This window comes from Staurois parvus, unplaced genomic scaffold (genome assembly GCF_062004578.1).
Source record: "Staurois parvus isolate SC_StPar_1 unplaced genomic scaffold, SC_StPar_1.0 ptg000443l, whole genome shotgun sequence".
Lineage (NCBI taxonomy): Eukaryota > Metazoa > Chordata > Amphibia > Anura > Ranidae > Staurois > Staurois parvus.
In genome coordinates, this window is record NW_028318239.1 from 214,158 (window position 1) to 238,342 (window position 24,185).

Sequence of the window (24,185 nt, forward strand, 5' to 3'; positions counted from 1 at the left end):
GTTCTAATCTCGTGAACATTTCTGCTATTTCAGTTATTGTAGGTATTTGTGGACTTTTCAGCACAATTATTTAGAACAGAGCTCCTCGACACCCTATTAATATGACATGGATGTACAGACCATCTTAATATGTAAAATATATGAAATCTCTCTAATATGGAAGAAATGTCAAAAAAGCAAAACGTTAAATGCAAGAAGCAAAGTTCTAAGAGCATAAAAAACCCTTATTGCAATATTATGTATATCCACCCAATATTACCATAAGCTCATATTTACTAATTCCCATCTCAAATAGTAATAAATGTGCTAATACAAAATATATAACAAATAATATATAACAACAATTATATATCATTAATTGTGTATCCACCCAACCAGTATACTGTATATATATATATATATATATATATATATATATGTTAAAAGTCCATAAGATCATGTGAAAGAAAGAAAAAGTCCTTCAATTCATGTATATCCTGAAACACCACCACACCGTGATAATCCACCACCAAAAAAAATTGGAGCTTTCTCTTCCTTTCCTCTCATATGGTTCCATATATTTACATAAGGATTGTCCAGCTAAGAAGGTGTAGGAGTCATTGACATCTCTGCAGATCGTTGCTCCCAGAGCCACTGCGCACTAGCTGGTTAATAATATTACCAGCACGGAGCTCTGGTGAGTTCATTCAGTTTGTTTTGGTTGTGGATTAGCACTGTGTGGTGGTATTTCAGGATACACATGGATAGAATTTATACATTAATTGAAGGACTTTTTCTTCCTTTCACATGATATTATGGACTTTTAACATAGATATATTGGTTGGGTGTATACACAATTAATGATATATAATTGTTGTTACATGTATATTATTTGTTTATATATATGTATTTGTTTTTATTAATCAGCACATTTATCACTATATGAGATGGGAATTAGTATATACAGTATATATATATATATATATATATATATATATATATATATGAGACTATGGTAATATTGGGTGGATGTACACAATATTGCAATAATTTAGCACTTGTACTTTGTTTCTTGCATTTAACATTTTGCTTTTTTGTTATTTCTTGCACATTAGATATTTCATATTTTTCACATATTAAGATGGTCTGTACAGCCATGTCACATTAATAGGGTGTTGAGGAGCGCTGTTCTAAATAACAAATTGTGCTGTATGACTTTGGGTTCCCAAATATTAGATAGCTGCTCCCCCCTGCGTGTTTGTTTTTTTTGGAGTAACATCCCACACATGTTTAATGGCGCCGTCCATTAGTAAGCAACATTTGTAAACTTTTCCCTTTCTTTTCAATATTTTCTATATCCAATTCCATCTCCATATAAATGGTTTCTTCAATTTGACTCAAACTGGATACTCCCAGTGACAGTATAGAGCGATCCCCAACATTATTTTCTGCCTCCTGTCTTTCACTTGCTCCATATTGCTTCTCTGGCGTTTGACCCTCTGGACTTTTCTTTTGTGGGGGCATATATTTTTTTAATTGTGCTTGTGCTTATTTGGGGTGTTTTAGTCCCTCCCCCTTTCACAGATTTACTCTTCATATCGTTCGTGTGATATCTCTATCTTTTTAGATAAAAAACAACTTCCACAGAAAAGATTAGGGTTATAGTCCACTGTGGCTACTCTAATTTTTTTTTGGCATACAAAGATAGTAGCTCCTAACTTAAATGTCCCCCCTCCAGTTTCCTCCCTCTGGGCTTTTTATGCCACTTTTCTTTTCTTCTGCCTCTTCTGGACCCACTAGGTGATCCCTCAAATGATTTCTTATGACAATATAATGTCAAGTTAATTTAGACTCACCACTTCCCACAGCACCTCGTACACCACCTCCGTTCAGCCTTCGTCAACTCTGCTGCTCCACCCTTACTATTACCCTATGTACAGAGCACCGCTGGAGCTCTCAGAACTCTCAAGCTCAATTCAGGGCATTCCAGGGTGGTCTAAAGTGGTCTAGATTGTGGGGGTCACCCTCCGTGGGAACCTGCTCGATCCGGTTCTCATCATGTCGGCTCCCCTCCTCTCATACCTGGCTGGCATCACCCAGCACTCCTCCACAGTGGCCAGGTGACTTTTCCCAGCATTCACCACACCACACTCCACTGGAGCCTGCCTCTACTACGGCCGATGCCTGGCTCGCACCACTAATTCAGCATCCACACAGCCACAACAAACAGGACACAGGAGCAGGACACCCCTCGGACAGGGTAGGGTTGAGGCACTTCAAATAGCTCAAATTCTCCTAGGCACTACTGCTGGCAGTTCTTAGAAGCTCTCATACCATGTACCTTGCCGGCACCATGCTCAGGCTCCTCCTGTGTTATTCTGATAGTTATATAAATGGAATATAAAGTTTTTTATATATTTTTAATTCCTTTAATACATTAATCACTAAAAACAATTATTTTTTTATTTCAGGTACTTATATAGCATTGTCAATTTACGCAGCGCTTTACATATATATATTGTACATTCACATCAGTTCCTAACCCTCAAAGGGCGTACAATCTAAGGTCCCTAACTCACATTCATACATACACATACTAGGGCCAATTCAGACAGGATCTAATTAACCCACAAGCATGTCTTTGGAGTGTGGGAGGAAATGTCTACTGATTCAAATAATATATTACTAAACTGTGCAAGGCTGGATAAAAGTCAAGTAATATAAAATCTTAATATTACGGCACTTAACAGCCCATTTAAATGACAAGTATATGGAAGGAGGCTCTCACCCAGCGATCTGACATACTATGTGCCCAGGAGACACATTTTGCTAATGGGAAAGCCCCTGTTTGTCAGCACAAATGTTTCCCTCGTTGCTTTTCTGCATACGCAGACTGTAAGAAGCATGGGGAAACTGGAGCTGGCCACAGATCTAGACAGAGGAGAGACAAGGAGTAGCTGACCACTGGCCTTGCCAACCTGTTCAGCTAGACAGTCTGCCAGTAGGAGACCCCGAGTGGGGTGACCAGACGGAACACCGCACGTGAGGCCAGAGAACCTTTGGGAGCCCCCATCTGCTAACAGAAAGAGACAGCCAGGACCTGCTGGAAGCCATTGATCGGGTGAGAGAGTCCCATACACCAGTCAAGCAAGAGAACACTGGCAACACAGTTGCGGGCATTGCGTTCATTTACCACGTGTTCCATTTTTCCCATAGCCGCTACAGATGAACACATTTGCAGCATAGTCCAATCAGTAGAGCTGACTGCAATTTTCAGGCCAGACCACATCAGTGCTCCCTTAATCATTGGCCTATCCTCCAAAAAGGAACTACTACCGCCATTGCCATTGGTCACTGCAGCCCAGAGTGAGTTGCTCTTTTGCCAACAAGCTCTATTGCCAGTTTGACACTTTATTTGCCTAAATCTGCCCTTTTCTTCTACTCTTCTTCTTCCCCTTGTATTAATCCTGTAAGGAACTCTCACCTATTTGACTCCCTACTTGTGCACCAACTGGGCCCCAGGGAGTGCAAAAAAGAGTCCTCACTGCATTTAGAGGGACATTGAATACCCTGGTCAAAGAGCTCTTTTATCTCACATTTAAACCTTGCCATCAGATTCTTGAGGGCCCAAAGTGAGCTAATTCTATTGTTTGTTTTTTATTGCTCACTGGGGTTGACACCATATTAGGTCGAAGGTAGTGGGTTACCTTCTAAAAAGCAGGCCTTCTTACACTGAGATTCTGCTATATGCGTTGTTTCTTTGCTTGGAATGGCAATGATTACTATTAGCAACTCTAAGTACCAATACCATTTTGTACTGTTTAACCAGGTTTGCATTGAAGTTTAAACAGATATGAGCTTTATATTAATCGGTTAGTCTACTTTCTGGTGGTAATTGACTCTGGTCAAAAGAATCATGTGGTGTCAGCAGTAATTGGGCTTTCAGAAATGGGTCCAGAATGCCAGGGAGCCTGAAAATAACTCAGTGACTCCTAAAGGGGTAGTGCTACATAAACAATTCTGCTTCTGAACCACTCGCCAACACAAACTCCATCTAACATTCCTGGTTTCCCTAACCCCTCTGACTGTAAAATCTGATCAACTCACAGACCTCTCTAGGACATCTAGGACTGGTTCCAAAATTATCTAAACAATTTCATGTCTATCCCAGGCCCTGATGGGTTTAGCACTGTATATTACAAATAATATGCTGATTTGTTGTCAACCCACCTCTGAAACACCTTTACCCACTTTTCATCCACTGGCAAGATTCCTAAAGAATCCCTTGAGGCACCTATATTGACTATTCCCAAACCTGGGAAATTGACCGATAACCCATCTCTCTCCTAAATTTGGACATAAAAATGTATGCTAAAATTCTAGCAGCCTGCTTTTCAAAAATACGTACCCCTCCTAGTTCACTAGGAGACTAGTTCATCTAGTAGACTAGATGGCCAAAGATGTATAGGTATGCCAAGAAACACTATAGTCTCTCATAGGATGAAAACCAGGAAGAAACATTTCTTGGCATACTTCTCTACCTATGACCTTCTTGGATTGACTATCCATTGGGACCCATGATATAATGCCAACATGTGAGTGCATTTTTTTATTTTTTTTTATTCCAAAAAAGTTTTATTGAAATATGAAAGGCATAACAAGTCATATACAAATACGGATTGCAGTCCGCGCAAGTCTTCAAGCATGTTCTCCCGTAACGCAGACGGGATCAGGACATGTAAGTAAATTGTAGTTCAACCTGAAGTACAGTCCTAAAGGGAAGGCATAATATATAACCATAGCAATGATGTTAGCAGTATGTAATTTATAGAAATACGGGGTACATTAGTCCTTGTGTAGGGAGATCTCAAATAACAGGACTGTGAAGTGCAAAACAATATTAGTGTCAACTCAAGGCATATATGTCCTATGTTTCCGTATCTGAACATTGTAGATTCGTTTTGAGGAGTATTGTTACACCTGTGTGTCTATAAGTACTCTGTACCTTATGAAAAATATAGTTAGAATATGATAAAGAGGTGAAACAGAGAGAAAGAAAAGATGGGAAAGAGACGAGCAAGGGAATGGAGGAAGAGTATGAGGGGAAATATCATAATGGGGCAAGGAGGGACGTAGGGGACAAATACATAGGGGGAGAGAGAGAGAGAAAAAAAAAGGGGGGGGGGGGGAGGATGAGGTTTATAATTAAATAGGCATAACCAAACCAGTCATATCAATAAGCAGCTTCCAGGCTGAAACAGATTCAATCTTTAATTAGAAATACAATTTCGTTAAAGTCCAATAATGGAACTATTCCTGAGGTGAATGTTCTAGGGGTTTCCGTGTCTCCAAATCTCCTCTCGCTCATTCCTTCATTAGGCAATGCTAAGTATCGGTAGTTTGGAAATGAATCCAACACGCCCAAGTCTTCCTGAATCTCTCGGGGTGTTCTTTTGCCACTGAAATCAGCTCCTCCATCTCCGCGATTCTGATGATCCTAAGAATCCACTCTCGCACGGTGGGAACATAGTCCGATCGCCAATGAACCGGAATACACTGCCTTGCCGCATTTATCATGTGCAATGCAAGCGACCTACGATAAGTCCTCACAGAAAGTGAGTAGTGATGAAGTAGACATTGTGCTAGGGTAAAGTCTAGGGTGTATGTAGTTACTTGTGTGATTATGTCCAAAACTTTTCTCCAGAAGGGCTGCAGCCTCGGGCAATCCCACCAGATATGTAGAAGAGTACCTGTTGCCCGGGAACATCTGCAGCATAAATCTGAGGCGTTAGGATCAAATTTATGAATCACAGACGGAACTCTGTACCATCTGGAAAATAATTTATAATTGCCTTCTTGTGTAGAGACACATATGGAACCTTTATGCATGTGGTCATAAATGTGGTCCCAGTCCTCTGGTGAGATTGGAAGTTGTAGATCACGTTGCCAGGCTGCACAGGTCTTCCGCGAGTGTGATGAGTTAGTACTTTCAAGATAGGAATAGAGCTTGGATATTACATGCCTCTGGGGGATGTCCGTAAAGCAGAGCTTCTCAAATGCAGTAAGCGGTCTTGAATAGTCTTTTAGATGTGGGGAGTTACGTAAAAAATGGTGGATTTGTCTATACATCCACGGTGTTAGTGTAAGGGATGGCCACGCCTTTCCAATGTCTTCTCTAGATAAGAGCTTAGAATCTTTGAAGAATTGACGTACTGTGAGATTATCATCACGGTTATACCCAGCGAGAAAGGTCGGAGAGATCCCTGGAATAAAGTCCGGATTCATTTTGATCGAAGTAAGAGGGCTCGGAAAGGAAGAAAGGTCTTTTTTCTGGAACAACTGAGCACTACAGCATAAAGTGGGACCTATAAGTGGATGTTCTCGAAACTCGGAAGGGACGTGAGAGGTTTTCAGCCACGGGGAGGTGGAGAGTGGTATCTTTGAGAAATCAGCCTCCAAACCAACCCAGACCTTACGAATGTGGTTTGTGGTCCAGTCCACTATTCTGGCTAGGTGACAAGACCTGTAATAACGGTTAATATCCGGAAGTCCTATACCTCCACTCTTCTTGGGCATGGTGAGTTGGGTGAAGCTAATTCTTGAGTGTTTTATTATACCAAAGAAAGGAGGTACAGAGCGTTCTATAAGATTTGAAGAATGAGTTTGGTAATTGAATTGGTATCGTCTGCAATAGATATAATATTCTGGGGAGCACGTTCATCTTAAGTATAGCCGCCCTACCAAACCAAGAAAACCAGGGTTTATTCCACGTCTGTAGGTCTTTGGCGATGTTACGTAAGAGGGGTAGAACATTTTTTGCATATAATTCCAAAAGATGGGTTGGTAATTGGATTCCTAAATAAGTGATAGCGTCACGTTGCCAGGTAAAAGGAAAATTTGATGTCGCTTGTCTAATCACATCCGGAGTTAATGATACATTAAGTTCTTGAGATTTAGAAAAGTTGATTTTAAAGTTAGCCAAGTACTGAAATAGTTTGAAATCTTGTAGCAAGTTAGGTAACGTGATATGTGGGTCTGTTAGGAATAGAAGTATGTCATCAGCAAAGGCTGCCACTTTATGTAGTTTGCCATTGATCAAAATCCCCTTGATGTTAGCATTATCTTTAATGCAATTCAATAAAGGTTCCAGTGTAAGGATAAATAAGAGGGGTGATAAGGGGCATCCCTGTCTGGTCCCATTGCCGATTGAGAAAGAGTCCGAAAGGCGACCATTAACTCGCACTCGCGCTGGGGGGGCTATATATAGAGACATAATAAAAGTCAAAAAGCGCAAAGGCAGTCCCATGCCAATCAAAACTGCCTCGAGGTAATCCCATGCTAGTCTGTCAACCGCCTTTTCGGCATCTAAAGAGAGAAAAAATCCAGGCTGTCGTTTTTGGAGTAACCAATGATGTATATTAATGGCCCTAATTGTGTTATCTCTGGCCTCTCTGCCCGGAACAAAGCCCACCTGGTCCGGTGATATGATGGATTCTATAACAGGTAGTAGACGGTTAGCCAGAATTTTAGCAAAGATCTTTAGATCAACATTTAATAGCGAAATCGGACGATAATTCGCTGTAGAAGTTTGGTCCTTATTCTCTTTGGGTATAACCGTAATGTGGGCCTCAGAAAGATGGCTCATGGACTGTCCTGGCGTGTCTAATGTGTTGAAGGCCTGTAGAAATGGAGGCGCTAAAATGTCAAAAAAAGACTTGTAATAAGAGTTGATAAAGCCATCAGGTCCTGGACTTTTACCAGGTTTCAACTGCGTAATAGCTTGTTGTAGTTCCCGTAACGTCAGAGCTCCCTCTAAGTCTTTTGCTTGTGACCTTGAAACTGATTTGGGGAGATATTGCGTGAGGAAGGCCTGTATAATGGTCTTGCGTGGCCTAATATCACCTGTTGGTTTGGGCGGTAAAGGTAAGTTGTATAAGTTAGAGTAAAACTCTTCAAATTCCGCCGCAATGTCCGACGATGTTTTCAGTAGGCGTCCATGCTTGGAATGGAGCTGATAAATGTGCCGAGCTGCCTTTTTAGATTGTAGAGCCCGGGCTAGAAATTTGCCACTCTTATTTCCATGTTCATAGAAAAGCTTCTGTTGTAGAGTAAAATTACGCTTAGTTTTCTTTTCTACGACATCGCGGAGTTGTTGTCGTGCTCGATCTAGTTCAGTAGCCGATCTTAAGGCTATAGATCGTTTATGTGCGCACTCAAGTGTGCAAACTTTTTGCAATAAAGAATAAAATGATGCTTGAGCCCGACATTTTCGCGCAGCTGAGATTGACATTATAAGTCCACGTATTACACATTTGTGCGCTTCCCAACGTACGAGAGGGGTCGTTTCCAAGGATGTATTTTCTTGAAAGTAGTTCGTCAAAGAATCACGGATCTGGAGGGTAACTGGTGAATCCGTAAGGAGAAATGGATCCAATCTCCATATTTTGGATATGCCTGGTGTATCCAGGAATTGCAAAGTTATCATAATCGGGTGATGATCTGAGAGGATCTTTGGTTCGATCGAGGAAGACTGCAAGGTATATAAATCTTTTTGCGAGAGAAAGAAATAGTCGATTCTAGAGTGGCGTTTGTGAGGAGCAGAGTAAAAGGTATAATCTTTGTCCGAGGGGTGAAGGGTACGCCATGTATCATGAAGGAGAAGGTCTTTCAATTCAATTTTAATTTGTTTGAGTGCTTGGAACGGTATGGATGAAAACCCAGAGGAAGTATCTTCCAGTGGGTTCAGAGCTACATTAAAATCGCCCCCCAGAATCAAAATACCCGATTGAAATGTAGCAAGTAACTTGGTAATTTTACGAAAAAAGCCTACTTGTGCAGTATTGGGACTATAAATGTTGACTAGGGTAAGTGGTTTATTAAAGAGGGTGCCTTTGAGAAAAAGGAACCTTCCCTCGGGATCCTCAAGAGACTCAGTAAGTTCAAACGGGAGCATTTTAGAAAGTAAAATGGTTACCCCCTTAGCTTTTACCTCTGCATTAACTGAGTAATATGCCGTGGGATAGTTAACATTAGAGAATTTAGGGACTTGGTCTGCTCGAAAATGAGTTTCTTGGATAAAGAGCACATCTGCACGTAGGCTTTTCATATAAGTGAGTAGTTGCGAGCGTTTTTCAGGTACATTTAGGCCCCTCGCATTGAGAGAGGCCACAGAGAGTGTGCGAATTGACTGTTTAGATGCGTGGTTATCAGCCATTATGAAATCTACCAGAACCGGTTGCTTGAGGGCTATAAGTGTACCCGATACGTATCGCTTAGGCAGGGAGAGGAAGGGGAAGGAGAAGAGAGAAAAAAAAAGGGGGGGGGGGAGAGGGGGGCAGGAGTGGTGATGGGGGGGGAAAAGGGGGTTTCAGAAGAAAAAAGATTAGTATAGAGTTTCTAAACTGTTGAAATAGAAACGCAATTATAGAGGAACAGAGTCAAAAAATTTGGCAGAGAAGAAAAGAAGTGTCAGGTGCGTTTCATATATGCCCATATGTATGTATTAATCTATGTTCCTTCAACTTCCTTTAAAAACTCGACTCCAGAGGCAGAATAGTCCAACTATTCTATCTCATAGTAAAGCTCCTATGAAATGGTTGTTTGCAAGACGTTGTATGGAAATCTGAAATTTACTGTCGGAGAGGTGTCAAACCCAGAGACGGCCGTATTGAGAATATACAGTATAATTCTAAAGAGGCCTAACTCTCCTGAATAAAAGGTGTAGAGGGGGAATACTCCAACATGAGGTGTCCTTGACACATATACGTAGGTGGGAAGTGGCTAACTTGTATCGAGAGATAAGTGGAGTGTAGCTGGGGAGGGATGTATGCTAGAAGTATTATATGCAACATCATGATAAACCAAATGTTGTAGGTAGTCACTTGGACCCTATCAAGGCTCGTAAACGTTGATGTGCAACAATAGGTGTAAAAGTGAATGTAAGCCAAAAGGATAAGACCCAATATTTAAGACTGTACAACATAATAACTTGGTCAGTCATTGGAAATACGATATGCAATTGAGCGTAGCATATTTTACCATATATATATTATGTTATCACAAGTTATACATAATGCAATCTGTAATCTGTCATTTCCTGAAAGATACTTTAACCCGTGCTACGTAAACACTCGAGTCACTTGAAAAGGGTCTTCATAGGCCATTTCAATTTCGGATAAAGATATCTACTGTACATGAAACAATGCATGGCAGTAGCAACAAGATCACTTATGACGAAACTGAGATGTAGGCCAAGGGCCAAATATCTCCTTAAACCATTTTCCAAAGATAATGTAAGTAATAATCCCAACCAAGGTATCCTAAGTAGTGTTTAACACCCCGTCGCCTACAAAACAGATAGGTTGCTGGGGAAGAAGCATCTAAAATCTGTGGCCCAATATGAGCCTGCTTCAAAGCAGAGCAGCTAAATGTATAGGGCCAAATTGTACCCATCCACGGAGTGAACTATACATGTGAATATCATATAGTACGGGCTCAGACTCCAAATCTAAAATACCACAGTATTCACATCTAGTTAGGAGGCATGTAACATATCATAAACTGAATTGCAGATAGAGGTATTCCAAGAGTTATGTAAGATGAACATAATTTAGGGAGAGCAAATGAATAATGCGAATAGACTATTAATATAATGTTAGCATTGATCTAATTATGAGACAAGGGTCAGAGGCATGCACGTACACCAGTACACCAAGATGGTACGAAATCTCATGAAACCATATTACGGTATTATTGCTTAGGATGCATTAGGAGAGATATACACATCTCAGTACGATACTGATCCGTACAAGCCCCGATCCCCTGCCCCACCAAAGATAGTAAGTACAAGTGTAAAGGCTAGTCCCGAGGCAACAGTCCAAAAAAAAAAAAAAGGGGGGGGGCTTAACCTGTGTCACTGGATCCCAACCATACCTCCACTCCCGTGTCCAGCCGGGTTCGTAATGTGAAACGTTAGACCATCACTGGCCAAGCAAAAAAACTTCAATACCAGCAGGGACACAATCAATAGCTCCACATATCCCAACATCGCTCTTCCATATCACAAATGAGGATACCTCAGCATTTACATGCCCACAAAACGAATATATATGACTGATAAATATTACACATATGAAGCTTGACAATTTGATGCGATACACATACCCTTAAGGAGTACAGGTGATGTTAGGTATGTCATGTAAAGGAACCGTGGATAAAAAATAACGAAACATACTCGATCCACTAGTAAAGCAGCCTCAGATTGCGGGGGTGTTTATACTCATGAGCATGGATATATGAAAACGGGGAAAGGTCATTCATGACATGCCTTGCGGTGTGCAGGCGATGCTGGTAAACTGTCACCAGTAATAAGTCTTCTTCGTACCGGGGAAGTTGAAGCTTGGTGTGATGATTTGCGTCGTCTTTCTCTGGTTGAGTGGCCAGCGGATTGTGCCTCCATGGGGCCTTCATCTAACTGCAATTGTAAAGAAGATTCACTGGACCAGTTAGGTATATCCGGTAAAGGGATATTCAAGGTTTCACAGAATGGTGCAAGATCTTCCGGAAATCTCATGAGAGCTGATCTCCCCATATGTGTTGCAGCAAGACCAAATGGGAACTTCCAACGGTAAGCGATACCTTTAGAGCGAAGTAGATCTAGTAAGGGGCGCAGGTCTTTCCTGCGTTGCAGGGTGAGATGGGAGAGATCCTGAAATAATTTAATTTCCGTTTCCTGGTAAAACAAGCGCTGTTTGTCCCGAGCTCTGCGTAATATTTCCTCTTTAAGTCGGAAGTCGACTAGGCAGCAAACTATATCTCTCGGTGGGTCAGTGTCTCTGCCTTTGGGACGTAGGGCCCTATGGAGACGTTCGATCTCAATTGCAGATTCATGCGGTCTTTCTAAAAGATCATTAAAGATGGATAAAAGAGCTTGGGCGAGTTGGCCAGACTATTGCTTCCGGTACACCGCGCACCCTTAAATTATGTCGTCTTCCCCTATTATCCAAGTCCTCAATATGACGATCAAGCTCTCTTAGGTGCATGGTGTGCGTGTCAACCTGCTTGCGCACATCATGAATAGCAAGGCCTTGCTTACTAACTTTATCCTCTACTGCATCCAGCCTATGAGCCACTGCCTGCATGTCAATATGTAGCTCAGCTATTACCGCTGAAAGAGTCCCTTTAATATCTGATGCAACCGCTTTCAAGTCCCCTATGGTGAGAGGGGGAGGTTCAGAATGTCCAGTTATGGTAGCTGTTGTCAAACTCATAGACTGTGAAGGAATCTCCTTTGTAGGCGAATGTAGTGGTGATGCAATAGAGGAGGATTCTGCGTGATCCGGAGTGTGAGACCGGAATAGTTCTGGGATACTGCGATTAGCAGGACCACCTGTACGGCGAGGGGATCTGGAGCTAGGAGTAGTAGCTTTCCTACCTGCCTTCCCCATATCTGCGGCGCCTCTCTGTTATGATTGCGTAGCCCCACCTACGTGTGTCAAGGCTCACGGTATTATATTGCCATTTTCTTTGGGGTCAAGCTGGATCCCCCAGAACAGGTATGTGAAAATGAGAATAGGTAGTTTACAACAGGCCCAAAATTGCACTGTATGCCTCAGCGTGCATGAAAGGATAGGCAAAACAGGGGGGACAATGGTTTCTGCTGTGCGGAAGTGCGGATGCAGGGATTACCACTGCCTTCCCCTTATATGAATCTGTATGGGATGTCTTCTATAGGCCTATCCTCAGCACAGCTCCCTGTTGTAAGGGCTGTAGCAAGGCCTTTACAATATGCCGATGTTTCCTGGGTTTGTGTGGGGGGTGTCCCAATGGATCGTGGAGTGCTGGCAGTTCTCTGTGGGAGAAGGAGTATGCACTTATGTGATGATCCTCCCTTGAATGGGAACGTACTCAGCCTGTACTCTGATGGGAGAGGTCCTGGGCTCACTAGGCCTCTCTAAGCCACACCGCCCCTGTATCACATATGGGGGGAGGGAGGGTGACACTGATGCTCCTGTCGTCCCGTCTGGTACGGAGGGATGACCAGCGGACCGTTCACTGAACAAGCGGAAGGGGGGGGTGACCAGCCTTCCCACTTCTGCACCGCGTGCTATGTCACCGCCGACCGACCCGTTGTGAGCCGGAGGACTCCGTGGCTTCACCCGGCCGCAACAAGGCCACACCGGGTCGTTGCCTCCAAGCAGCGCCAAAAGCACCGAAGCTGCCTAGCAGGGATGCCGCAGGGACGGGTGAGTCTCACACTCACCCCTACCCTCTGATACAACCTGGATGCCGGTGGATGAGGAGATGAGCCGCCGGAGCTCCAGGTCAGGCGACTAGTCCGATCGCCATCTTGGACACGCCCCTCGAGTGCATTTTTATCATTTATCTTTTTATTTAGAAAATAATACTACACTTATAATACACACTACACACTAATAGTACACTTAGAACAGCCCACTCTCTCTTTGTTTTGTGTTTATGGAAAATATAAGATACTGAAGTTTGTTGGCATGCAGTTTATTGGGTACTCAACACAACTTCATGGTTTATATTTGACCAAATAATTTGAGTAATTTGTGTTTTTGTATCCTAAACTTAAAATGGTCGTAAAGGAAAAAAAATGTAACAAACAAATCTATATTTGCCTGCTCTGTGCAATAGAATTGCACAGAGCGGCCCGATCCTCTTCTTTTCAGGTCCCCAGCCGGCGCTCCTGGCTCCTCCTCTCTGCAGTGCCCCCAATAGGAAGCCAATTCCCATGGGGGCACTTATGTGGACTCACTCCCAAGTCCCGCTTCTACGTCCATTGATACAGACTCGGCCCCACCCCCGCACTACCTTGTCACTGGAGTTGATTGATAGGAGCTGCTATTGATCTGCCCCGGGAGGAGGTACAAAGTTAGAAGAGCCACAGTGCTCGATCATAGTGGGGCTCACGGAAGTATAAGGTGGGGGGTGAGGGGGGAGTAGGAGACACATAGAATGCATTCAGGTAAAAAAAACTTGAGGATTTAGAACCCCTTTCTAAACAGTTGCATCAATATCATGTGGCAAAAAATTAGAACTAGAATATACTCTCTAGGGTGTTTGCTATTAGAAATGATATGTTTTGGGGGTTTTTATGTACAACGTAATCTTCAGGCCTAAAATAATGTTTTAGACATGTAAACAAAAATGCAAAAAACAGCTTTGGCAGCAAAAGGGTTAGAGACCAGAACCCAAGCCATGAGATTCTTCAGTGTCCTGTGCAATATATAAACTACAGACTAAAAATTCCCCATCAGAAATAGCCACTGATTTACTAGCAGGTTTTCTTTTTTTTTTTTTTCCAGAATGGTTCTTATGCTGTTCTCGCTCTACTTCTTGTGATAAATCTGCTGCTCTTCTGTATCACCTTTTCTACCTCCATTTTTGGATGCCGGACTCTCTCAAAAGTACAACCCGCCACTCAGGTAAGAGACGTACAGGGTTACTGTAAAAAGAATTGTCAAGTCACGTCCCTTACCTGGTAAGGGGTTTCAGCCTACCCTTCTCTATCCGGAAAGGTTTTACTCCCTTCATGACCAGGCCATTGTTTGCTATTCAACGCTGCGCTACTTTAACTGGAACTCAGTAAGCAAATTAAATTTATGTAATTTTTTTCCACACAAATCAAGCTTTCTTTTGGTGGTCTTTGATCAATACTTTAATTTTTTGCGCTATAAACAAAAAAGATCAAAAATGAAAAAACATTATATATATATATAAATTTATTTTTCTACTCTGTTATAATATATATCCAATAAAATTAAATTCCATCATAAATTTAGGCCAAAATGTATTGTGCTGCATGTCTTTGGTAAAAAACCCCAAAAAACTCAATAAGTGTATTTTAATTTGATTATTTGACAGTTATAGCGTCTACAAACTATGATATATATATATATTTGAAATTAGATTATTTCTGATGTACTGATGGCCCATCTCATTTCTAGGACAGTACACATTTTCCCCAAATGACCCTTTTTTGAAAAGTAGACAGTGTGAGGCATTTAGTAAGAGGCATGGCGAGTTCTTTGAAGTTGTAATTTTTTGTCACAATTTTTGTGAAAATTAAGAAATTGAATAAAGTTTGCATTTTTTCACATTTTTTTTTACAAACTTTCACTGGATCAGTACAATGTCATCAAATATCTGATGTGTCGATAATCAGGGACACATTATTTGTTTGAAATTTTTTTTTTAGATTTTTAAAACTTTTTTCCCATTTTTTCTTTTACTATTCTTTTTTTACATACTTTCACCAGAGTAGTTCACCATCACCATAGCAACACTGTACTACTTAAAGTGATCAGGGATTCTTTTTTTACACTTTGCTGTTACAGTGAAGATCAAAGTAACAGCAAATTTTTCCACTGTCATGAATGGGTTAACCATTTATGACAGCTGTAAAAAATGATAAAATCAAGCGCTGGGTCAAAGAGACACAACAATGAATACATAAACAAGAAACGTACTAGCTGCTAGCATAAAGGTCACCTCAGGACATAGCAGTAATGTAAATATATAGCGCTGCATTTTATTATATATTCATGACAGATGTGATCACTAGTGACCTGTGATTGGCTACAGCTAATCACATGGCACAGGGTGCTGTGATTGGCCTAGGTACCAAGTACTGGGATCCACAATCCACCAGATACAACAGTTGCAGGGGGTGCCCCCCTTAGCCCAAACAGGCACAATGAAGTACATGTACGTGATTGGGCCTCTACGTGTCGCCCCACCACAGTATATGTACTGAGGCAGGTTGGCAAGTGGCTAAGACTTTAAAATGTTCGGACTATATTTACACTTTATGGATGGAGTTATTTAAATTGCAAACCAGAGGCTAAGCTTCTTTTTTTGAGATCTGGATAGAATGGTGAAAGGTTAGAACAACTGTCAGACTTGTATTGCTGTTTTAGTCCTCCTTACGGAGATTCAGTCTCTTTAATTGTCCCAATCTCTAGTGTCATCAGGAAGTGAGATGTAAGTGAGGATAAAATACACCAGAACAGGAATAGAGGGAAAATCTTCCAATGATGACACTTGTTTCCATGACAGCTGCCTAAGGGGATTTCCCTCACATTGGAATGATATCCTCTCACGTCCTAGTAAGTCTACAGGAAATGAAGACACAGATAGTTAAAATGGCAGTGGTTTTAACCTTTACTCTACTTACTGTATCCAAAATGATTTTTTTGGCTTTAAAGTGATATGAAAGGCTTTTTTTAAAAAAAATTACAAATATGTTATACTTACCTGCTTTACACATTGGTTTTGAACAGATCAGCCCCGATCTTCCTCCTCTCCCCCCCCGCTGATGCTCCTGGCCCCTCCCTCCAGCTGAGTGCCACCAGAGCAAGCAACTTTAAATGGGGACACCCAAGTAGGCTTGCTCTCGAGCCACTGTTCTGCATGTCCATTCACACACAGAGCCACAGCTTGACCCTGCCCCCTCTCTTTCCTCAGTGGCACACTGGCTGTGATTAACAGCCAAGGCTCTTATGCACATCGCTGGATCACAGTCGGGCTCAGGTAAGTATTGGGGAGGCTGGGGGGGTCTGCTGCACACAGGTTTTTTACCCTCATGCATAGAATGCAAAAAACCTTAAGCATTTGCAACCACTTTAAATATACTTTAAACATACACAACACTAAACAAGAAAAGGGAGATAGTTTTGTGCTGTTTGTCTCCACCCCAGTTCCTTCTAATGTTTTTAGAAGGCGTTTACAAACCATCACCCAAAACTGTCATACCAAGTTTCAGTAAACTAAAACTGAATGCCAGCCAAATGTTTTATTCGGTTTTATATAGCGCAGGAAAGTTAAAACCTTAGCCAGATAATTATTGCTGCTTGTGTCTTTAAAATGGGAAATCTCTCCAATGGGGACACAAACAAAACAAAAACATATTTAGCAGGATAAGGTCCATGCCTTACTCTGATGACAGCTCCCTTACTTTTCTGTGCATATCATGAGGGAAAATCATAAATGAGGGAAAAACTCCCCAATGAGGGTACAGACAGAAATGGGATCCTGCTAGAACCAACCTCTTCCCCACTCCAAAGTAAATGGTATGTTTTAGGCATTATGTCTTTATGAAACCTACTGACCACATTTATTTTCATTCAAATATGTGAACCTTCATATGTTCTTCAAAAGAAAGGGCTTATGTGTCTATATAAAAATGTAAAAATCAAGAAAAGTTACTAAAGTAACAAAAACCTCAAAATAGAACCCTCAGATTAAAGTATAATCCACCATATAACCTGGATGGAACCAATGTAAATGGAATAACTGCTGCTTAAGAGCCTTTAAAAGACTGTTGATTTGGGAGAAGCTAAAAAATGTAATATAAATACCCCCCAATAATTCAAAACGTCAAAATTCACCAGTGCTGACTTCTTCCTACCAAACCAACCAAAAGGTCTCATTTATACAACCCTTGCATAGACCATAAAACATGGGTTATGTGCATAAACTATTGCATGAACATTAATCTTGTGCATAAATTTCACAAAGTAATCCTCCACAAAAATGTACAAGATCAAAAAAATTAATATAAATACCCCCCAATAATTCAAAATGTCAAAATTCACCAATGCTGACTTCTTCCTACCAAACCAACCAAAAGGTCTCATTTATACAACCCTTGCATAGACCATAAAACATGGGTTATGTGCCTAAACTATTGCATGAACATTAATCTTGTGCATAAATTTCACAAAGTAATCCACCATAAATATGTACAAGATCAAAAATATTCAGCAAATGTATGCCATGATGATATTTATACTTAACCCCAACAAAAATACTCTTTTGAGATGATCCACTCTGTGTAATTGTCTTCCATATCTTATAATCCTTTTTTAAGTCAAGGCACCCTTTTAAAATTCTGCACAATCCCACGGTACTCCATTGTAAAATTCAAAAAACTAAAAAATTTTGTATAACACAGCAGCACCCGCACATGTAGGACACCCAATATTAGAGATGATTTATTCTTCCAAAGCAAACACAAATTTGTACACTGGTACTGACTAGTATTCCAGTGTTTCCCTTCTGGCTTAGTTCCTTCCCTCATTCAGATAATGTGACCTCAGTGCTGATGGAGAGGGGTAGGGAAGGGGCAAACAAGGATGCTGTGCATGCACCAAACATCCTCCTTATCAACCGCCACATCATTAGTTCTTAGGACACTGGCGGTTAGAAGGGTGGAGTAGTTCACAATGAAAACATGTGGCTTTGTGTGACTAAAAGGCAGTCTGATCCATCTGTTGGCTTGTGTGCAATTTTTGGGCAATTTTTAAGCAGTTTGCCAAGGCATCCCTGAAGACACCTGAAGGCACCCTGTGGTTGAAAAAGGCTGCCTCAGAGGATAACAGTGCTAGGAGATGTGACGAAGAACAATACTGCTACCAGCTAGTATTGCCAGCATGGCAACCTTCTCCAGAATTCTTCAAAAAGTCTATATGTGAACACACTACAATATATAATCCCATGGGCAGCAAGTTAACCACTTCCCACCCAGCCTATAGTGAAATGATGGCCGGGCGAACCTCCCGTCACTCCAGGAGGGTGTCATATGACGTCCTTCCCGGATTGTACATTGTGCGTGCCCACAGGGCCACGCTGTGGTGAGATCTGTCACTGACTATTTACCTCGGACACGGCCGATGACAGATCTGTGTAACAGCCCTGTTGCCAGTCCCATGTGACCTGCTGTGACCAATTACAGCAGGTCACATGACAGTTGTATACAATGGATGGCTTCCTTTCATGCCATCCAATGTATAAAAGTGTGTCTAGCCGTGAATGGTCACAGTGATCACATGCAAAGGCTGGGACAGTCACAGCCCATCTGTGTCATGTGATTAGCTGTGGCCAATCACAGCTAATCACAACAAAAAAAGCTAAATGAATCAATTTAATTCAGTTAAATGCTTGCTTATAGCAAAGAAATTCTTTGCTATAAGCAATCAAATTGTGTAAAAAAAAAAAAATACTGATCACTTCCCCAAAATAGAACAATGTTACTATGGTAACATTATACTACTTTGGTCATAGTTTAATATGGAAAAAAAATCTTAAAAAAGAGAAAAAATGTAATAAAATGTAATAAAAAATTTAAAAAATTTAAAAAAACTCATTTTTTTTCCCATACTTTCACCAGTGTCCCTGATCACTGCCACACCAGTTATATGATGATGCTGTACTGCACTGGTGACAGTATGTAAAAAAAAAAATTGTGAAAATTATTATTTTAATTTCTTAATTTTCCAAAAAAATGACAAAAAGATTACAATTTCAAAAAATTCACCATGCCTCTTATGAAATATGTCAGACTATCTACATTGCAAAAAGGGGTAATTTGGGGGATATCTGTACTGTTCTGACATTTTTGGGCTTCAAGAAATTAGATTGGCTGTCAGTACTTCAGGATTGATCAATTTTCAGATATATCCCATAGTTTGTGAACTCTATAACTTTCCTACAAACTAAATAATAAACACTGATTGGGTTATTTTCACCAAAGAAATGTAGCAGAATACATTTTGGCCTAAATTTATGACAATAATGACAATTATTTATTGTCGATCTTTTTTTGTTCATTTAACAAAAATTAAAAAACCCAGCGGTGATTAAATACCACCAAAAGAAAGCTCTAGTTTTGTGAACAAAACGATAACATTTTAGTTTGGGCACAGTGTTGTATGACCGCGCAATTGTCTTTCAAAGTGTGAGAGCGCTAAAAACTGAAAATTGGCCTGGGCAGGAAGGGGGTAAAAGTGTCAGGTATTGAAGTGGTTAAAAGGCTATAACTAAAACCTATGTTGCTTACAGCCAAAGTTAAAAAAGCTATAAATGAGAAGAAAAGAGTTTTTATTGATTATTAAAAAAGGAAGGAACCTTATCATTGTTTAAATAATACAAAAAATAAAACAGAATATGTAAAAAAGGAAATCAAGGCCACAAGCAATGAAAAATGGATGACAGATTGCAAAAGATAGGAGAACAAACCTCATAAAAATTCTTCAAATATATTTATAGTAAAAGGGTCAGGTCCGAGCATGTAGGCACTTTACAAAACAATCTAGAGTGGGTGACAAAGAGAAGGAAAATGTATTAAATACTTTCTTTAGTTCTGCGTATACAAAGGAGCATGGGGGAGCTCTTGTCCATAATGGGCATGATATTGACACAGCTCCAAATGATCCACAATGGCTCAAAATTAATATGATCCAGAAATATTTAGAGAGAATATAGGTTAATAAAGCCCCTGGACTGGATGACATACACCCATGGGTCCTTAAAGAATTGAGCTCTCTAATTTCAAAGCCATTGTTTCACTTGGACAGAGGGGTGGCGATGGACGTGGTATACTTGGATTTTGCACAAGCGTTTGACACAGTTCCCCACACATGGCTAATGTGTAAGGTAAAGTCTACAGGCTTGCAAAAAACAGTTTGTTAATGGATAGAAAACTGGCTAAAAGACTGATTCATACTCTGCATGGTCTAGGGTTGTCAGTGGTGTACCCCAAGGTTCAGTGTTGGGACCCTTACTTTTTTCATATTTATAAACGATATAGGGTCTGCAATTACAAATTCCATTTCAGTCTTTGCAGGTGACACCAAGCTGTGCTGTGGAATAACGTTCTTACAGGATGTCTCCAACGTACCAACCAAAGCAACTATGTGGCAAATGAGGTTTATGCAAGCATCATACATAGTAGGGGGGGTACAACTGGGGGAATCAATGGTGGAGAAGGATCTGGGGGTTCTGGTAGATCGCTTAATAATGGCATGCAATGCCAAGCTGTAGTTTCTAAAGCGACCAAAATCCTCTCTTGTATTGAAATAGGTATAGACTCCAGGGAGAGAGAGAGAGAGATCACCTTCCCAGTTACAAATCATTAGTAAGACCTCATATGGAATATGCAGTTCAGTTTTGGGCACCAATTCACAAAAAGGATATTGGGGAACTGAAAAAAGTGTAGAGAAGGGCAACTAAACTGATAGGAGGCATGGAGGAGCTCAGCTATGAGGAAAGATTAGAGGAATTTAATTTATTCTCTCTTGAGAAGAGGAGATAAAGGGGAGATATGATAAACATGTGTAAATACATCAGTGGTCCATATAATGATCTTGGTGTAGAGTTATTCACCCTGAGGTCATCACAGAGGACAAGGGGGCACTCTTTACATCTGGAGGAAAAGACATTTTAATCACTAAATACAAAAAGGTTTCTTCACAGTGAGAGCTGTGAAAATGTGGACTAGAATCTCTCAAGAGTTGGTTCTGGCCAGCTCAGTGGATTGGTGTAAAAAAAAGTCCTGGGTTCTTTCTTAGATACACAGAATATAACTGGATACAAACATTTATAGGTAAAGTTGATCCAGGGAATATCCTATTGCCTCTCAGGAAAACAGGAAGGAATCTTCATCTGCAGGGGCAAACAGAATCATGCTTTACTGGGGGGGGGGTTGCCTTCCTCTGGATCAGCTGTGGTTATAGGATTATAATTTTTTTATGTTAAACTAGATGGACTAACTATGTAAGAATTGTAGTGTATAGCATGTGTACATGTAAATTAAAATGATGCTAGACAAGGGTCATGGTTATGCAGATGGCATTGTGCCACATGTGAATGCTGCAATGTAACACTTGAATGTACCTTGACATCAAGACCTATACACTACTTATACATCACATGGATGACAAACCAAACAAAATCCAACAAAAGCCAACAAAGTTGTCATGGTGCAGTCATTGGACTTAAAGGCAAAACAAATATCGCATCATCATATTAACAAAAAACAATATAGAACTTACTGAAAACAAATTTGTACCATTTCCTCTTCCACTTCCCAAAAAAAATAACCTTCGTTATTCCAAATTTCAAAGTAAAATCTAAGAATCCAAAAACCGGACAACATTATTAGAATGATTTACGCCAAGAAAAATGTATACTCACCTGCTCTCCTATATCAAAATATATTTAACAAATTCACCCCCTCTTTCTCTCCTATGGATTCCATCCAGAACCCAAAAAATGGGATGCCATGTCATTGTGATTGTATAAAGCATAGGTGATTGGAGATTTTATGAACATATATTTGTGATATGGTCTGAAATTTGCCATTTAAATGGACATTTTTGTCCTACCACCATAAAAGCCACCACAACTACGAAGGAGGAGATAAATAACTTCCTTTTTGTTGCAATTAACAAAATGTCTAGGAGTCAAAGTTTTTTACATTCGATAAATCAATCCATTTGACAGTGTTTCCATGTTTGCAAGTTGAACAGGCCCCACACTTATAGGTGTCCTTAGTTCGGCAGCATAATTGGTAATTTCTCCAAAATGACGCCTTATTGATCCGCTATCGAGCGTGGAGGTGTGTGTGTGTGTGTGTGTGTGTGTGTGTGTGTGTATATATATATATATATATATATATATATATAGACATACATAAATACATACACAGTATATATATATATTAGATGGTAAGGGAAAGCTGTCACAAGTTTACATGTGTAATAACTAGATCAGAAGATTGAAGCACCACAACAGAATGTTGAAGTTCAAAAAAAAGGTTTTACTCCAAGCATGTAGCAAACGTAATAGCCAACACATTGTGGGGGGGGGGGTGCACACTTTGGTACCTTTTTCAGCGCCTAAAAGGACTGCTGTAAAGGACTTTGGTAATGGATAAAATCTGTAAAATTGTACATTTGAATCTCAGTCCCCTTCGACAGATAGTACGTTGCAGCCCATGATCTAAATCTTACATTTAGATTCCAAGGTTTTCATGGGAGCTCTTCAGTGTAGAAAAGCAGCCCACATATCACCCAGATAACCCATCAAGATAGCATCAGTATGGTTTTGATAAAACCAATCACATCTACCAATTAACATCCACCTGAGGTTCCAGCAGCAAATATCCACTGCCTCAGACAAGTTTAGATATAACTGGTTCTTCCTGAAATCAATGGCGGAGATTTTTTTGCCTTCGTAGATTGTTCTGAAAACCTAGTAGTAAAACTAATCGAAGCTTCATCTGGTTTGTTATTATTTATTGTGGATTATGTTCATTTCTAAGAGCTTTCCTTCTATGAATCACATTTCTCAGAAATTTGTCTTCATGCCTTCTAGCCTTAAACCTTGATCAGAATATTTTGGTTTCTTCCTCAAAAATAATATCCTTTATTTTAATGTTCTTTTCTCTTCTGAAGGTGTTCATGTTACAGAATGATGTTGTCCTTGCCATGAATCCTGGTGCCATTCCCATTCCTGTAACTACAACTTATACTCAACCGCCGCCGCCACCACCACCGGCATATCCAGGCAACGTTTATAAACCTTGACCAATCCATTAATAAAGAGCACCTGTCACTTGCATATTTTATGGGCTGGATCAGCTCTCTACTGGATTGCTTCCTAATTATTACGAATCAGTAACTTAGCAATATCAGTAAAATTCTTAGGTTGTATTTCTAAAAGTGATAACTATTTGCAAAAAAAGGTTTCTTAATGTGTTGGACTGGGGCTCAACTTGAGAAAGGGAATTGTCTTTTTCACCTCTACCAGTTCCATTTGTCTGCTCTATATCTATGGTTAGTCCTTCATATCATGATGTTTTTTATATATTTAATGCTTCCCTATTGTCTTATACAGTACTATGACTATTGCTTGCTTATAGCTATAAGTAGCACTTTTTGTATAGCATAACTAAGCTAACCTGGGGTACAAAAAAAAATAAATCTATATCATTTTGTAAAGCGCTGGGAAAACTATTGGCGCTACATAAATTCTGTATAGTAATATAAATAATGTACACATAATAATATATATAATGTACACATACACACACACAGTATATGTTTGTATGTATTACATTGTCACTATATCTGTATACTACAATATATTAATCAAATATCAATTTTAGAGTGATGCTTTATTTATGGTTTTACTGATAGTTCTGTGAGACCTTTTTGGGTGGAGAAGCAACTAGTTACAGCACCGAACATTTTACTTGTTACTTTGTTTGCTATAGATGATTTGAGAGCAGACCTCATTTGATATATTCTTTGGGCAGACCAGTAAACCTTATTGAGATTTCTTCAGTGGAATGTGAATTGAGTACACCAGAAAATAATGTGTTGCCTTTCTAAAAATTA

The 24,185-nt window shown here is 40.2% G+C and overlaps 1 protein-coding gene across 1 annotated transcript in view; it reads left to right on the top strand.

The window, feature by feature from the left end:
* Nucleotides 1-23,947, top strand: part of LOC149453973 (membrane-spanning 4-domains subfamily A member 8-like) — a 64,514-nt gene extending 40,567 nt beyond the window's left edge. The window contains exons 6-7 of the mRNA XM_089687987.1: nucleotides 14,310-14,429; nucleotides 23,241-23,947. Coding sequence (XP_089544113.1) covers nucleotides 14,310-14,429; nucleotides 23,241-23,372 — 252 coding nt within the window. The 3' untranslated portion in view covers nucleotides 23,373-23,947. The remainder of the gene's footprint in view (nucleotides 1-14,309; nucleotides 14,430-23,240) is intronic.
* Nucleotides 23,948-24,185: the final 238 nt, after the last annotated feature.